A 17,699-nucleotide genomic window follows, 5' to 3' on the forward strand; every position below is an offset into this window, starting at 1 on the left:
TCTTAGAAAAGTAGCCATCAGCGAAGGAGGAAACACAAGTCACCGCCTCTATTTAACAACCAAACGAGGATTGATTATTAACTTTGTCAAAGATTAACTGATTTCTTTTAAAATCATTGGATCTGATGAGAGCCCTAACTTCACCGAGAAAAATTCAGTTTTACAAAAAAAGCTTCATGAGGGTCACAGACCCGGAAGCAAAGTTAAGAATTATTTTAAATATATGTGTTGTTTGGTAGGATGGGGAAAAGAGATGTGAAGAAGGGATATAAAAGCAAAAATAACTGCCAGTAGGAAATGGCCAAATTACTTTCAGATATGTGATGTTCGCGCAAGTAAAATAACAAGGGGGTGGTTTAATTTATTGAAGTACACCTGCAAAAGTTTTCAGAGATACCTAGTACCTTTCCTAATCCTTCCCTGGCAAAATGGGTGACATCAGCAAGTTTGCAGATATGTAAGTTGTAAACGGACATAAAAACATCACCAATAAGTTTGACTCCGTGAAGCTCTGTCTAGGATTTTATTAGACTGCTTTCCCCCCCAATATACCTGTATTGGAAGATTGAGACAAAAAGGCACAAACTCACATTAAATAAAGTAATCTAATCAAGTCTACAAAGTGTATTTTGTAAAAGAAGTAGCACTAGAAACCAACCAAAATAAGTCAGGGAGTCCCAGTAGGGACTGTAAGAGAACTTGGGAAGATACACGCCTGCCCACAATACTGACCTGTCCCTGACCTCTCTCTCAGAAGGCCAGAGCCCAGCTCTCCTCCTAGAGGCACTGCTGCTTCCAGCTGGGACCGTGACCCCGGAAATCCAAGGGAAAGGAGGCAGCTGACCTGAAGGGGCGTGGCACATCCTCAGGCACTACCCTGGAGCGGAGTCTTTCATGTAAGCCCCTCTGAGTACCAGCCAGTTTGGGGGGATGTGAAGAGGGAAGGGGGATTCTTAAAAGAAGACTACACTGTTGCCCAGCAGCAACACTATCTCTGGGGATGGAATAGACGGAGAAATCCCTTCTTAAGCTTATATGGGCTGCAGCCCCAGACCTGACTGACTCCAGGAAGTTCTAGCTCAGCTCATTGGAGGCTTTCATACTGGGGCCGGACCCAGAGAGAAGGCAGATGGAGAGGGAGCCCCCACCAGAGCTGGGGTGATATGTGTGAATCTCAGAGAAGAGCTGAAGGAAGAAGTCTAACATCTGACCCTCAAACCACCTGCACAACTGTTTAGAATGTTGCCAGTTGTTTCTCCCAGGATAACCCACATCTGGACTCACTTGGTTGATGAAGAAGCGAGAATGTTCAGCACAAATACAATTGTAGCTAATGCAGTGCTTGTAGGAAAACATTCACATTTTTCTCCAACGGGAACGCCTCTTCAGTTTTTCCAGTCAAGATAAATGCTACTAACAGTTGGGATGTTAATGACCAACTGACCTGTACACCACGCCCCTTGCTGCTATGGACCCCACAGGGTGAGGACACTAAAAGGGAGGTGCAACAGGCCTCGATGAAGGTCAGAGCTAACCGTTCTGAGGAGCCTGAGTCTGTCCGCCTTTGCCCCAGGAGGGCCACAGGGAGGCCTCCTTCAGGATGTCACAGGCGCGGTCCTGTGAGAGACTCCCTTATTGCACTTAGAAATAAGGCAAAACTAACAAAAATTTGAGGATAAATTTTCCCGCCCCGCTTCTCCCCCAACGGAGATTTGGTTTCTCTCAGTAGCAGCTGTGCCCAGGCTAACATGGGCTTGGATCACTCTACACTTGGCCAACGTGACTTGACAGGGCTTGGGAAGTGTTAGGTGACGCCACAGCTATCTCAGACTCTCCCATGGAGAAGGCAGACCCAGGTTCTGCCAAGTTGTAGGAACGTCTGAGGCGCTTAGTGGCTTTTGTTCCCTGGAGCCTGGACACTCTCACTGGCCCGCTTTGGTAGAGTTCTGTACTGTGGTCACTACTTGCTTCTGATTGTCCAGGACAGAACTCAGTGTGGGGGCAGGATGAACTGAGTTCTTGATTCCCAAATCCTTTCCAGCAACTGGAGACAAGAGGGAACACGATCTGCTGGGAAGAAGCTGTTTGCATGCTTGTTTTGTGCAGCATGAAAAGATCAGGACTTTTGTGTCCTGACCAGCCTCAAAGGCAGAGGACAAGAATCTAAGAAAGCACAGAGAAAAGAGGATTATTGCTGAGTGACAGCACCAGCCCAAATGGGAATAGGAGCATGGACATACAGAGCTCCTCGGGGCACACTAATCAGTATCTATAGGGCAGGCTCGATTCTAAGGGTCACACTGGACAGGCCCCTCCAGGTGGAGAGCTGGCCCTGGCATATTATGGACTCTGCAGAGACAAAGACAGAGTGGGCAACAGGAGGGCTGAGAACCCATAGGTACGTCTAAGACTAGTGACCAGAGGTGCAGTGCCTGGGGCAGGGGTTACTTCTATTTGTTAAATTTTCAAAGCAGAGGCTGGCTGGGCCTTGGGTACGTCTTTGGTGCTTAGAGCACTCTAACTGTGGGTTGCTGGGAGCAGAGGTCAGAGCTCTGAAGCTACATTGCTGTGGAACTAGGGGGAAAACTTATTTCTGACTCATCCTCATCCCCTCTCCCCAGGTGAGCACTCAAAATTGCAAAGATCTGTTCAGGAAGCAAAATACTTCAGTTTATCCCAAGGCTGAAAACAAACAAACTTAAATCGATTAAATCACCACATCACAAAAGGCAGCTATTTTGAAAGACTAACAATGTCACTTGAAAATAAAGTGGGGGCACACAGAAATGGGTTGAGAACACAATGGCTGGAGAGGGAGGAGCTGTAAATACAGCCACCTCCACGCCACATATCTCAGAGGAGCAGGCTCCTGCACACAGGGGCTTCATAATACCAGAGGGTCTATTTGTTCACAATATTAAAGGGCATCTAGGATTAGCTACAGTAAGGGACTGAGAGTTGCCTGAAGAATGGGCACAGAAAGGCTGCGTCCGAAGATGGCCTGTCACTCGGGAGGGTGGAGCTGCTGGGCCTTCCTGTTGACCACTGTCTTGCAAAACTGGAAGAGAAAAAACAATTATTAAGGAAGCAACAAAGGAAAACAAAAACACTGTAAATCATTGATTGGGGAATTTCAAAAGGAAGAAGGATGCCAGTTGGTGCGGGGTGAAAGAGAGAGACAGAAGTAAGGTTCAAGCAGGGACTGAGAAGCGGGCATTGTAACAACCCACTTAATCCTACTCTTATCTCCTAGTTCTCACGCTGACACGTGCCAGGGAGAGAGGTGTGCATCACTGCCGGCTTCCCTCCCACCCCTGGCCTCCTAGTGCTAGGGGACAGCCAGTTTTTATTTGATAAAATGATCTCTTAGAGACTGATGGAGAACAAGGCCAGGTTTTATATGTGTGTATGTGGTATTTTAAAAAAATATATATACATTTTTATTGATTTCAGAGAGGAAGAGATAGAAACATCAATGATGAGAGAGAATCACTGATCTGCTGCCTCCTGTAAAACCCCTACTGGGGAGTGAGCCCGAAACCCAGGCACGTGCCCTTGGCCGGAATCAAACCCGGGACCCTCCAGTCCACAGTCCGAGGCTCTATCCACTGAGCAAAACCAGCCAGGGCTATTGGTATTTTTAATGTATATATATTCATTGTTTCAGAGAGGAAGGAGGAGGGAGAGATAGAAACATCAATGTTGAGAGAAAATCATTGACTGGCTGCCTCCTATACGACCCCTACTGGGATGGAGCCCAAAACCTGGGCATGTGCCCTGAACAAGAATCAAACTGTGACCTCCTGGTTCATGGGTTAGTCAGGTTTTTTCATTCCATGACCAAGCCCACTGAGCTGCTGGAAAAACAGGTCTGGAGGTGTGTAGGGCACTGGGAGCCATTAGAAGGAAGGGAATTAGGGGAGAGTAACAATATGAAATAAGGGACATCCCATTCTGGTCCTACGACTTGGGCAGAAATACTCTCTAAGCTTCTGAAAGATGCTACCTCTGATTAGGACAGCTACTTAGTGTGGGATCAGGGGATATGAGGAGGAAGGAAATTAAGCATCATACACAACAGACTTTCGGGTGGGTTGGGCAAGGGATGCTATCAGTTGGGAGTTAGGAACTGCTCTGGCACTAGGTGAGGGTGGGGGTAAAGAGAATGCCCTAGAATGCCAGCTTCAACGTGAAATGGCTCCAGTTAGGAGAGGAAGAGTAATTAGTTGCAGAGAATCTTCCATTCTGCATCCACCGCCCCCATCCCACCTGTCTCACTACCCTGTGTATGTCTCTTTCTGGAGAGTTCTTTGGCCCCTGAAATGTACTAACAATCATAATTTCTGCCAGCGGAAGTCCAAAAGCATGACAAGCCTGTGGCAGTCATCGTGCTTCCTGGAGAGCAGGATGAGGAATGAAGTGGGTTTCCTGACGGACAGTGAGCGCTGAGGCCGTGGGGACCCAAACTGATGCTAGCACCTGTGGCATGCACAGTGGGAAACGGTACATACAGTGCAGAAGGGAGTGGAGTGGCTTTAGTCATCTGCTGTCATTCCTTTCACTGGGTCCCTTTGTCTCATCTGAAACAGAAAAAGAAAAAAAAAAAAATTGAAGCCTCTTGCTGCTGATGGAACTCCACCACAGACACATCCTGCCAATAGAGTCAATCAGAAGAATAGAGTTCTGCATACATAGAGCCAAAGCTAACGCATGTTATCTATTATTTCTTTGTTCCAAACGCTGTTCTGTAGCATTTGTACATACACAAGCTCTGAAGAATCTGGACTTTTAAGCTACAGCCCTCCTCAGAGTTATGTTTTATTCACCAAAACTCCAACACTGACACATTTTGCAGGGATTCTACCCCAGTAGCGGTAGTTCTCCACTGGGAAACATCCTCAGAATGCATTTCTTGCCACATTTCAAACCCATGTGTTCACACACACACACACACGCACACTACATGTGTCCATGTGGAACATGGGCATGGTAAAAAACCATTCTCCTGGTCCTCCCCAATGTAGGTAAGTTTCCTCAAACGTGATAAAAATAATTGCCTGGCCGAAACCGGTTTGGCTCAGCGGTAGAGCGTTGGTCTGTGGACTGAAAGGTCCCAGGTTCGATTCCGGCCAAGGGCATGTACATTGGTTTTGGGCACATCCCCGGTAGGGGGTGAGCAAGAGGCAGCTGGTCGATGTCTCTCTCTCATCGATGTTTCTAGCTCTCTATCTCTGTAAGAAAATCAATAAAATATATTAAAAAAATAAAAATAAAATCTTTTTTAAAAAATCAATAAAATATATATATTTAAAAATAAATAATTGCCTGGGTAACTTATATGTAGATTATTGGGTCCCAGGCCTGATAAATCAGAATCTATAGGAGAGGGACCATAAGTGAGTCATAAAATCAATCTGAGAAGCCTCACTTCTCATATCCCACAGCCAAGATCCTCTGCTCAGAACAGGAAAGTCTATTTTCAGACACATCTATGAGTAGGCTCGTAGCTATACCTAGAAAACCTGTTTTCCGTAGATTTTGCTCAAAACTCACTTTCTTGAATTGTATCTTTAAGTTATTATTGTTTCTGTAACTGTCTAAAATTAACACCTGTTACTGTACTACTTCTTAAGGGTTCAACGAATTCGAGAGTTTTCAACATGACAGATCTGTGAAGGATAAGGGCACTGTCATATTTTTAAAAAGACAAAAACTTACCCTATGGGATAGGTAGGAATTGGGGGTATTTTGTATGAGCATAATATGTAAGGTAGATATAGAAATAAATATAAATATAACAGTTCCCTAGCTCTGTCCTATGGGAAGGCCTGGGAGCACCAACACCTGTAGTAATGAGTACACCTAGCAGCCACACACCTCCCTCCCCTGAAAGGAACCAGGGTTCCTCGGAGAGATGGCTGATTCTAGGGTTGAGCCATGGAAAGAACAAGACCAGCCTGGGACACCCTATTGTGCTCCAGGTGAACAAAGGTAAGTAACCTCACCAATAACTAGACAGGAGGATAGAATACGATGAAAAGAACACAGAATCTTTGACATTCTGGCCTAAAATACATAAACTGGATCTAATCATGCAGAATCACTGGACAAAACCAAACTGAGAGACATTCACAAAATGACGAGCCTCTAACCCTAAAAAGTGTTAAGGTCATGGCTGTCCAGGAAAAACTGAGGAGTATCACTAGGTGAGAGACTAGAAGGCTGCAGTGTGCAGTCCTGGGCTGTATCCTTTGCTTTTAAGCAGGGGTGGCCCCTTTTCTGCTGAGGGCCATTTGGATGTTTATAGTATCATTCGCAGGCCATACAAAATTATCAACTTAAAAACGAGCCTGGCCGCTGTGGCTCAGTGGCTGAGCATGAACCGAGAGGTCACCGGTTTGGTTCCCAGGCAGGGCACATGCCAGGGCTGTGGGCTCGATCCTCAGTGGGGGTGCATGCAGGAGGCAGCCAATTGATGTTTCTATTTCTCCAACCCTCTTCCTTTCTCACTCTCTAAAATTAAAATTAAAATCAATGAAAACATTAAAAAAATGAGCCTGCTATATCTGGTCAAACATATTAACTCATTGTTAATACCTTGCCAGGGCCAGACCACATGATTTCGTGGGCCTAATATGACCAGATGTTCCCACTCCTGCTTTAAAGGAATGGAGTCTTTGGATAAAGAAGTATTGTATTCTTACCATTTTCTAGAAGTCTGAAATTATTTAAAAAGTTTTAAAAAGACAAAAATGTGGCCTGGCCAGCATGCTCAGTGGTTAAGTATTGACCTATGAACCAGGAGGTCACAGTTTGATTCTAGTCAGGGCACATGCCCGGGTTGTGAGCTTAATCCTCAGTATGGGGCGTGCAGGAGGCAGCCAATCAATAGTACTCTCTTATCATTGATGTTTCGATCTCTCCTTCTCCCTTCCTCTCTGAAATCAATAATAAAACAAAAACATGCTTATTAAATGTCAGCTCATTAAAGATCACATATATTTCCAATAATCAGAGAGATACATAATTTATCAAGGGAGCAAAGTCCCTTGGGCCTCACCTAGATCCCTGTATAGCCTGAAAGTTCAATGCTAACTCAAAGCCAGGCCCTGTTTTCCTACTGCTTGAAATAAGATGCAACTTCCCATCAGGGAACCTGATAGTTTCCCCTACTCTCAGAGACAAGGTGCCCCAGCAGGGTGCCACTGCAATAAAAGTGCATTATTTTATTCTTACTAGAGGACCAGTGCACCACATTCGTGCACCGGGGGTGTCCTTCAGCCCGGCCTGCGCCCTCTCGCAGTCTGGGACCCCTTGGGGGATGTCTGTCTGCTGGCTTAGCTGGCAGTCAGACATCCCTCTCGCAGTCCGGGGCTCTCGCAGCCCAGGACCCCTGGCTCCTTACCACCGGCTTCCACTGTCCTCCACTGCCACAGCACTAGCCAGCCATGAGCCCAGCTTTTGGCTGAGCATTGCTCCACCTGTGGAGTACACTGAGCGTCTGCCCCCTGGTGGTCAATGCATCATCATAGTGATTGGTCATAATGGTCACTTAGGCCTTTATATGCCTTAAGAATGCTTATTTTGTGTTTCCTGGGGCCTAAGTGACATGAGAGATTTAAAAAAAAATATATATATATTTTATTGGTTTTTTTTACAGAGAGGAAGGGAGAGGGATAGAGAGTTAAAAACATCAATAAGAGAGAAAAATCGATCAGCTGCTTCCTGCACACCCCCATTGGGGATGTGCCCGCAACCAAGGTACATGCCCTTGACCGGAATCGAACCCAGGACCCTTGAGTCTGCTGGCTGATGCTCTATCCACTGAGCCAAACCAGTTAGGGCGACATGAGAGATTTTATCTGAAGTTTGTAGTATTCCTTGGATCAAGCCACTGTACTACACACACACACACACACACACACACACACACACACAGAGTTGAGAAACATGAAAATAGAAACTTCTACTTGTTTTCCCCCCCTTTACAGTGGTTTACTTTAGGAATGAAGCCAGGGGTTGGAGGAAAGGGACTTTAATTTATTTTATTTACTTATATGAACTTGTATTTTTAAATATTTTCTAGATCTTTTGAAAATTGCTTTAAACATTATGAAACACTCTTTTGACCTAAAAAAATAGCAACATTTTTGTGATGTTGCACTATAGTTTTGCAAGATACTGCCATTGGAAGAAACAGAACTCTCTCATTTCTTATAACTGGCATGAGAATATTACACTTATATCAACATAAAAAGTTGTTAAAAAACAAAGCTAGTTTAAAACACACACACGTCAGTTTAAGAGACTGAAAAGTAACCACGAGCCAGTTAGCCTTCCCGAAGGAACACAGATATGAGGCGCATGTGGAATTGTTTTTAGAACCTATTTGGAAAGTCTCCCTATAAATAGATTCAGCCCTTTGGGAAAGCAAGTTGGCAATAAATAGCAAGAGTCTTAGATTCTGTAATTCCATTTGTAGGAATTTATTCTGAGGAAATAATCTTAATTACAAAAAAAAAAAAAAGCACAAAAATGTTCATCACAGCATTATTCACAACATGAGAACCTGTAAACAGCATGAAGGAAAACCCAACACAGGAGCAGAGTAACTTGTATGTTGTAGTCAGAAGGATGTATGTTAACAAGTTTTTTTATGGGAAAATGCTCCGTTATAATGCTCAGAAAAAAGGTGAGATAACCACCGGGCACATGCAACACAGTCATGGCTAAGTAAGTGTGTAGAAATCCCTGGGCTGGTAGCTTGGTTGGTATGTCATCCCGATAAACCGAGGTTGTGAGTTCAATCCCTAGTCAGGGCACATACAAGAATCAACCAATGTATGCACAAATAAATGGAACAACAAAATTGATCTAATAAAAAATTTTTAAAATGTGTAGAAAAACTTAGAAATGCAGGAATGTTTCCAGTGGTTGTCTTTAAATACTGCAAGAACAATGATATTTTTTTCTTTCTACTTTTCACAAAAATATTCAATGCCTATATATTACCTTAATATTGAAAAATGAAACTGCATTTTAAAAGGAAATAACGCTACTCTCATATTTCAAGATGCTGTGGAATGTTCTGGGTGGTCTGCCCTGGGGTCAACCATTGCCAGGCAGGTCAGAGGGAATTTAAGTTCCAAAGAACAGCATCGTCTTCCACATGTAGGGATCCCTCAGCCTCAAAGTCCTAGTTCGGTCTCCTATAGCAGCGTTTTTCAACCGCTGTTCCGCGGCACACTAGTGTTGCCTGGTGTGCCGTAGGTGCAGACAAGACAAGAATTTTATAATTTTTCACTATTTTGTTTACTTAATATTTCATAATAAAGTAATTATAAAATACTTTCTTTGTGTTTATTTGATTCCTATTCAAGAGAATTACTTTATATATAGTCAATGTAGGCACAGAGTTAAATTTTTTAACATTTTCTAATGGTGGTGTGCCTCGTGATTTTTTTCATGAAACAAGTGTGCCTTTGCCCAAAAAAAGTTGAAAAACACTGTCCTATAGACACCATGGGCGTCTCAGATTCTAATCTTCCATGGCCGGCAGGTGAGCTAGGTACCAAGTGGTTTCCTTTATCAGCCTAACCCTCAGAACAGGGGTCTTCAAACTACGGCCCGCGGGCCACATGCGGCCCACAGAGGAGTCTGATCCGGCCCGCCAGGTTTTTTGGGCAGTGAGCGCAGCCGAGGTGTTACAGTAGGAATTAGTAGTTCATATAGTCCGGCCCTCCAGCTCTCTGAGGGACCGTGATCTGGCCCCCACTTTAAAAAGTTTGAGGACCCCTGCCTCAGAACTTATTCAGGATGGGGAAAAGTAGGTTTACAGTTGTGAGTAGATTGTAGCTGTGATACATGAAACATAGAGATTCTTGTATTATTAAGTGTATTATTTGCCACATGAACAACTATAAACCTACTTTTGCCCCACCCTGTATTTACCACAATTCCAAACTGGAAACTAGGTGTAGTGTTCTGCAGGCACTTCACTGCATAGGGACCCTTATATATTCTCTGGGTAAGCAATCCAGAGTTTAAGATTTAAAATCTAAAACTGATGGTGGTCCTTCAGTCAAAAGCCATATGATGAAGCAAGGGCCTCTGCACTAAGATTCAGGTGATGTGAAAGGGACAGACACACTCACATGCAAGCACATGAATTGGGAGACGGGCTACAGGGAGGCTCAGACAGCCCCCAAGGTGGACCAGAAGGACCAAGTCCAGAAAGGAAGGATAATGGAGGGATCAGAAGACTCATGGAGCCCACAAGGACTTAGAAAGGCCAACAGGGAGGGCTGCGGGGAAATTGTGGCAGAATCTATTGTTGTTTTTAGTAATTAAAAAAATTACTTATTGATTTTAGAAAGAGAGGAAGGGACTAAGAGAGAAACATCAGTTTATTGTTCCACTTATTTATGCATTCATTGGTTGATTTAAAGATTTATTTTTTATTGATTTCAGAGAGGAAGGGAGAGGGAGAGAGAGATAGAAACATCAATGAGGAGAGAGAATCACCAACTGGCTGTCTCCTGCATGCCCCCTACTGGGGATCAAGACTGCGACCCAGGCATGTGCCCTTGACTAGAACTGAACTTGGGACTCTTCAGTCCGCAGGCCGATGCTCTATCCACTGAGCCAAACCAGCTAGGACCACTGGTTAATTCTTATGTGTGCCCTGACCCAGATTGAACCCGCAACCTTAGTTTATCAAGATGATGCTCTAACCAACTGAGTATGTTTTCCTCACCCAAGAGTATGTTTTCATTGATTAGAGATGAAGGAAGTGAGAGAGAGAAAGAGAGAGAAACTGATGAGAGAAATATCTATTCGTTGCCTCCTGTACATGGCCTGACTGAGGATTAAACCTACAACCTCGGTATGTACCCTAACCAGGAATTGAACCTGTGACCCTTTGGTCCATGGGACAATGCTCTAACCAACTGAACCACACCGGCCAGGGCCCTCAGCAGAATCTTAATCATGTACACAGAATCTTTAGTGTTTTTCAGTAAATGTTCTAGATAGTCTAGTAAATAGGGAAACAAATTTTCTTAAAAATTTTAAAATGAGTTTTCCTCTCCCAGGCTCATTAGCTACAGAATTAATGGCTAAAGGAGGCAGTTGGTTCAGTGAACTAGAGGGTATCCTTCACTTCTTTGAGTCTCAGTTTCTCTATCTATGTTATAAATAGTACCCATGGCATAGGTTGCCATGAAGATTTGATGACATAACACATGCAAAACTCTTACTACACATGATAGCCAAACAGTGAGACTTCAGTAAATGCTAGTTGCTAGTAATAATAAAAACGTTTTTATTGCTGAAACCGGTTTGGCTCAGTGGATAGAGCGTCGGCCTGCGGACTGAAGGGTCCCAGGCTCGATTCCGGTCAAGGGCATGTACTTTGGTTGCAGGCACCTCCCCGGGGGGGGGGGGGGGGTGTGCAGGAGGCAGCTGATCAATGTCTCTCTCTCATTGATGTTTCTAGCTCTCTATCCCTCTCCCTTCCTCTCTGTAAAAATCAATAGAATATATTTTTTTAAAAAAGTAACAAAGACTTAAAGCAATAAGCCATAACAATTAAAAAAAAAAGTTTTTATTACCACTATATTTAGGAGATAGTGAGTTTCCCATAGAAACATCCCCACAGATACAGGAGGTGATCAAACACAAGCTGGTGGGAGGCTGTGGAGAGGACTCAAGCACTAGACATACAATTGGACTAAATGACCTTTAAGGTCCTCTTTCCACTTTCATGATTATGAGTCTCTTAAGAGAGCAAGAGGAAGGGAGAGGGAGAAAAAAGGGAGAGAGGCAGGGATATATGGAGAGAAGTGAAGAGGGAGAGAAAAGATCACTTTCCTGCAGGGACACATTTCCTGACATTTTTCTTTTTGGGGCAAAGGACTAATCTCTTGATCCCTCATTTCTCAAATTCTTGAGCCTCATCCAAGAATGATGGGTACAACAGAGACTAAAGTTAAAGCAGTGGTTAGCTGCCTCCTGCACTGGGGATCAAGCTTGCAACCTGGGCATGTACCTTGCTTGCGGGCACATCCCCAGTAGGGGGTGTGCAAGAGGCAGCTGATCGATGATTCTCTCTCATCAATGTTTCTAACTCTCTATCCCTCTCTCTTCCTCTCTGTAAAAAATCAATAAAATATATTTTAAAAAAATAAAATGTGTTATGGTCACATAATTCATTTGATAATTAGTTGCCCAAAGTGCACAGTGGACTCACAATACTATTCAGCTTCATTCTTAAATGTGGCCAAGGACCACCAGTCATTTGAGGAAAGTCCCTAATGCAAAACACAGAGTTTAACAAGAAAAAGGAGCTATTAGGGAACAAAGACTATTCTTTGGAGCCGAGACACCTCAAAAACCAAATACAAAAACAAAAAACTATAGCTTTAGAAAAGGAAGATAATGCATGTAGGAAAAAAGAAAAAGTACTTAAAAAAACCAAAACCCTAGCAGTTTTGCCCAGTGGATAGACCATCAGACTGCAGACTGAAGGGTTGTGTGCTTAATCCCCAGTAGGGGGCGTGAAAGAGGCAGCCAATCAGTGATTATCTCTCATCACTGATGTTTCTCTCTCTCTTTCTCTCTCTCCCTTCTCTGAAATCAATAAAAATATATTTTAAAAAACCCTACAAAACATAGCGCCCTAACTGGTTGTCTCAATTATTAGTGCAATGAAAGATCACAGGTTTAATTCCCATTCAAGCACACGTTACCTGGGTTGCAGGTTCGATCCCCATTCCCAGTCCGGGCGCATACAAGAGGCAACCAATCAATGTCTCTCTCACATTGATGTTTCTTTCATTCTCTCTAAAAATCACTGGGAAAAAATATCCTTGGAGCTGTGGCTCAGCTGGTTGGAGCATCATTCCATATACCAAAGGTGAAGGGTTTGATCCCCTGGCCAGGGTTCAAGCGGGAGACAGTCGATTGATATTTTGTTATTTTCTCTTTTCTCTCCACTTCTTTCCCCTTTTCCCTCCCTCCCTCCCTCTCTCCTTCCTCCCCCTCTCTCTTTCTCTCTCTCGTCAATTAAAAAAATGTTTTTAAATTATAAAAAAGCCCTGGCCTCAGTGGCTCAGTGGTTGGGTGTCACTCTATGCACTAAAAGGTTGCTGGCTCAATTCCCAGTCAAGGCACATGCCCAGGTTGGGGCTCGGTCCCCCGTGCGGGGCACACAAGAGGCAGCCAATCAATGATTCTCTCTCATTGTTTCTGTCTCTCCCTTTCCCTTCATAAAATCAATACATATAAAAAAGGTATTGTATAGTTGCTAACAGGGTCAAAATACGTTATACAGTAACATGGATTTGGCTTTGCTTTCTCTTCCTCTGCAAACTATTTTTTTAAAAAAAATATATTTTATTGATTTTGTACAGAAAGGAAGGGAGAGAGATAGAGAGCCAGAAACATCGATGAGAGAGAGTCATCGGTCAGTTGCCTCTTGCACACCCCCTACTGGGGATATGCCTGCAACCAAGGTACATGCCCTTGACCGGAATCGAACCCGGGTCCTTTCAGTCCCCAAGCCGACGCTCTATCCATTGAGCTAAACCGGTTTCGGCTCTGCAAACTATTTTTAAAATTCCAATTCTAAACAGGGATCCCTGTATTTGTAGCTGTCCTGGAGGAGAGGGGTCATTCAAGCATTTGGCACAGCTCTCCAGAGAATGAAGAAACATGCAAAGACAGGGGTGGGAGTTAAAAAAGAACTCCCTAATGAGAAGGCTCTCAAAGTTCAGATCTGAAGGAGGCAGATGCAGTAGATCCTCTGGCAAGTTCTCCCAGGTCCAAGAATTCAAATTCTGCCCTCAGCAAAAGGCAACCTGCAAACACGTCCCTGAGCCTGCGTGCTTCAGGCTGGCATTTGTTAGTCAGCGGGTGGCTGAAGCTCCAGACGAAAGCCCCGAAGGCTCTGTGATCCATTAGTAACTTTTTCTTTTCTTGTCAGGACTAGGGTGACAAAAAAACTCAGACTCTCTTATATAGTCAGAATGGCCAGAGCCCTGGATGTTAAATTTTACCACTCCTGAAGATCTTTCGCCAAACAATCAGAAATTGTGTCCAAAATCCTACCACTTCCTGCCAAATGTAGCTGAATGAATAACCAAAACATCTGCCTTCAACAGGAACTAGCTCAGCGTGCCACGCAACCTGTGAGTCAGCCCAGGAAGTGTCACCCTGGAGTTAAGACAACTCCCCTGGGGGCCCCAGAGGAGGGAAGGGCTTCTGGGCTGGGCAGTATGGGGCACCAAGCACCCAGGCCTGGTCTCACCCAAAGACCTGCTGGAGAGCCAGCCAAGGCCACGCAAAGCAAAGTCTGCCAGACACCCAGGCTCTGTGCCAACCCACCTAAGGCAAAAAGAGAGAAATGGATGGAAGATTTTATGAAAAAAGAGCTTTCTCCCTTATTTTTAGCCCCAAGCAAGAAGGAGGGGCCCAAATGGCATTTAGAGGGAGGAGAAGAGGCAGAGTGATTAGGAGCGATGGCTCTAATGCTGACCTTATCAGCAGCAGGCTGTGTGACCCTGGGCACGTTGAACTCTCAGAGCCTCCAGCTTCTTATCTGAGGGTGGGGATCAGAGTGCTGCCTACTCATGGGTGTTGTGAGGCTCACAGGAGACGGTGTACATAAACGCCCTCAGAACAGTGCCTTACTCAGTGAGTACGTAATGTTATTTATGATGATCTCCTCAGAGTGAGCCTTGCAGGCAGCATCTCCAGACGTTAGATCTTCAGGCTCCCACGGAGCAGTTAATTCTGTGTGTGCTGTTGTGTCCTCTGTGGGTCGTGTGTGTGGTATTCACAATCAGCCTGCCTCCTCCGGGGTCACCTCCATCTGGAGCCCAGCACGATCCCCCCACCTGGCTCTGAAGAACCACTGCAGAAACTATTACTCATTTGGCATTCAGCACATCCTGCCATATTTGTCTCTCTGCATATGCCAAGACCTCAACTAGAGTGCAAATTCAAGAGCACAGGCTGTTTTCCTTATAGTTCCCAGAATGCCTGGCATTAGGCCTTGCCCACAGCAGACACAGACACATTCCTAGAACCACAGATCAGTGCCCTCAGTGAACCGTTCCAGCACGACAGTCCCCTTCACGTGTAGTCGAGAGCCCAGTATCCTATGGGCGTTCATTACCTCGTCCAGCTGTCTCTTCGTCTCTTCTTCCATCCTTCGAATGTCGTCCATGGTCAGGTCAACCCACTTATCCAGCCAACAGAACAGCTGCCGGTGGAAGTTTGTAAACAGACGCTTCTCTTGCTATAAAAAGGAGGGAACCTAGTTAGAACCCAAAAAGTGAAGGCCACTGTTGGAGCTCCCCATTATCTCCGAGCCAATATCCATACTTTATTTTTTAGTTTTTTTAACCATTCTTTTAAAAAAATGTTTTTATTGATTTTTAGAGAGAGGGGAAGGGAGCAGGAGAGAAAAACATCGATCAGCTGCCTCCTGCATACCCCCTACTGGGGATTGAGCCCACAATCCAGGCATGTGTCCTAACCAGAAATCGAACCAGTGACCTCTTGGTTCAAGAGTAGACACCTTATCACTGGGCCACCCGGCCGGGCCAATACCCACACTTTAATGGGGAGGTGGGGGAGAAGTGACGCCTGGCTGGCTTCAGGGTGAGTGGCTTTTGCTTTCACAAGTCTAATAGGTATGAGTGGGAGGGGACCCCCAGGAAAAAATGGGTGTCTAACTCACAGCTGGGCCCTGTGCCCAAAATGCTACCTAGACAGCAACCCATGAGCTCACAGCTAAGCCAAGGCCCCAAAACAACTGTGCCAAGTTTCCTTCTTGTCTCTGAAGACTAAAGCCAGGTTAAAACTGGCCAACAGCAGCTGTAAAATATAGGGCAAGAGTGAGGCTCTAACACATCAGAAAAAAGGGCTATAGTCTACGGCCATACCACCCCAAACGCGCCCGACCTCTTCTGATCTCGGAAGCTAAGCAGGGTCGGGCCTGGTTAGTACTGGGATGGGAGAAAAAAGGGCTATAAAAACTCCCTACATTTGCCTAGTTCAGTAATTCAGGGCACTGGATAATTTGGCTCACAGTGCCTCTTGCCTTTTGGCTTCAAGAAAAACAGAGACTGAGTTTTATTTGTATTTCAATCATAGCAAGCCTCTTCCTGTTTCCTTTTCTTTCTTTCTTTTTTTTTTTGCCTCAGTTTCCTTCCCTGTCACAGGTGGTGCCCTTGGATGGACAGCATTAAACTGTGAGATAGTTAAGTATAAGGATATGTGGGGGTCTGAGAAATCAAACTGAAATATTTGAACGTCATCTACCCTAGGATACAAGTCACATGGGTTGTATGATCTTCTCTTGGGCAAAACACCCCCCACCAACCCATAAAACTGGGAAGGCCTCACCTGGTCACTTACCTTATGTATAAAGTTTTCCACTTTGTTCTGCAGGCCCCACCACTTGAACTTGACAGTAACCAGTTTGTATGCACACATGTACGGGCAGTCTTTCTGATTTAAAATTTCTTGCTGTATTAGAAACACATCCACAGGCAGGCAGGTAACTAACAGGACTGACCTCTGGCTCTCCCTTAGCCCAGCCCCAGCCATTGGGAGAGGCCCACCCACACTGGGTCCATCCCCCTGGTGGAGAGGATGTGAACTGCACCTTCCAATTGGGGCCCAAGGGTCCTCGGCCTGTTTTCTGAGATTTAAATTTGGCTGGGTCTTCCTCTGCCTTGTAATCCTGAGAAATGGTAGAATTGGAGTTGGGGGAGGGAGGAAAATAGAGATGAAGGAAAGGAGGAAGAAAGAGACAGGGAGAGAGAGATATAGGAAGATAAAGGGAGGGAGAGAGGGATCAGATTTTCCATCAAAGTACACTTCATGCCAATGTTAATGCTAATGGTGCACAGAAAATACGGGAAAATATTATAAACAGGATATAGAACTATTACATTTGCCTCAGAGGAGTGTTCTGGTGGCCTTCTCTGCCAGGGTTTGTGTTCAGTTCTACCACATCAAAGTGTCACCAGACTGTTTGAGCAGGCATGCATTCCACTGTCTAAAATGGATTTTCAACCAGGGGTGAGCATCCAAATTACCAGGAACAGCTTTTTAAAAATAAAGATTTCTGAGCTACTCCACCTAGAACCCAATGAATAAGAATATTTGAAGGTAAGGTTATTTTTTGTTTTGTTTTGTTTTTTATCTCTGGAGGTGACTCTAAAAAACACAGCCAGAGCTAAGAACAACTGGCTATCATTCCTGAGATATAAGCTGAACTCTGGCTTGTTTCTTTTCTTTTTCTTTTCTTTTTTTTTAAACTGTCTTGTTTTAATAAAATCATTATTAGAAATGTTCAATGTATCAAACATAAAATGTTCAATTCTAGTATCCTCTTGTGTATTTTTGTCAGTTTCACTTCACTGATGTAGAATGCAGTCAATGCTGTGCGTTAACCATAATAAAAGCTTAATCTCTGGCTGTTCCTCTTCATTAACTGTGGGCTCATGTAAAGCAAACTCAGAGTAACTATCTAACAAAAATAATGACATTAACAAATCACAAACATACACACAGTCATAAAATATTTCCCAAAGCTAAGCAGATTATTTATGTATGCTTTAAAAAAATATCTCTTCCCTACCTCTGCTTCCCTCCATTTACATGAAACAATCAGAGTTGACAAA

General features: G+C 44.3%; 1 protein-coding gene across 1 annotated transcript in view; it reads right to left on the reverse strand.

Annotated features, from left to right (window-relative positions):
* Positions 1 to 504: 504 nt before the first annotated feature.
* Positions 505 to 17,699, reverse strand: part of PITPNA (phosphatidylinositol transfer protein alpha) — a 39,741-nt gene continuing 22,546 nt past the window's right edge. The window contains exons 7-11 of the mRNA XM_084863039.1: positions 16,676 to 16,753; positions 16,426 to 16,536; positions 15,179 to 15,301; positions 4,512 to 4,580; positions 505 to 3,057 (exon numbers count right to left, since the gene is read on the reverse strand). Of these exons, the coding sequence (XP_084719165.1) occupies positions 4,536 to 4,580; positions 15,179 to 15,301; positions 16,426 to 16,536; positions 16,676 to 16,753 (357 nt within the window). The 3' untranslated portion in view covers positions 505 to 3,057; positions 4,512 to 4,535. The remainder of the gene's footprint in view (positions 3,058 to 4,511; positions 4,581 to 15,178; positions 15,302 to 16,425; positions 16,537 to 16,675; positions 16,754 to 17,699) is intronic.

Source organism: Pipistrellus hanaki, assembly GCF_964339955.1.
Source record: "Pipistrellus hanaki genome assembly, chromosome: 16".
Lineage (NCBI taxonomy): Eukaryota > Metazoa > Chordata > Mammalia > Chiroptera > Vespertilionidae > Pipistrellus > Pipistrellus hanaki.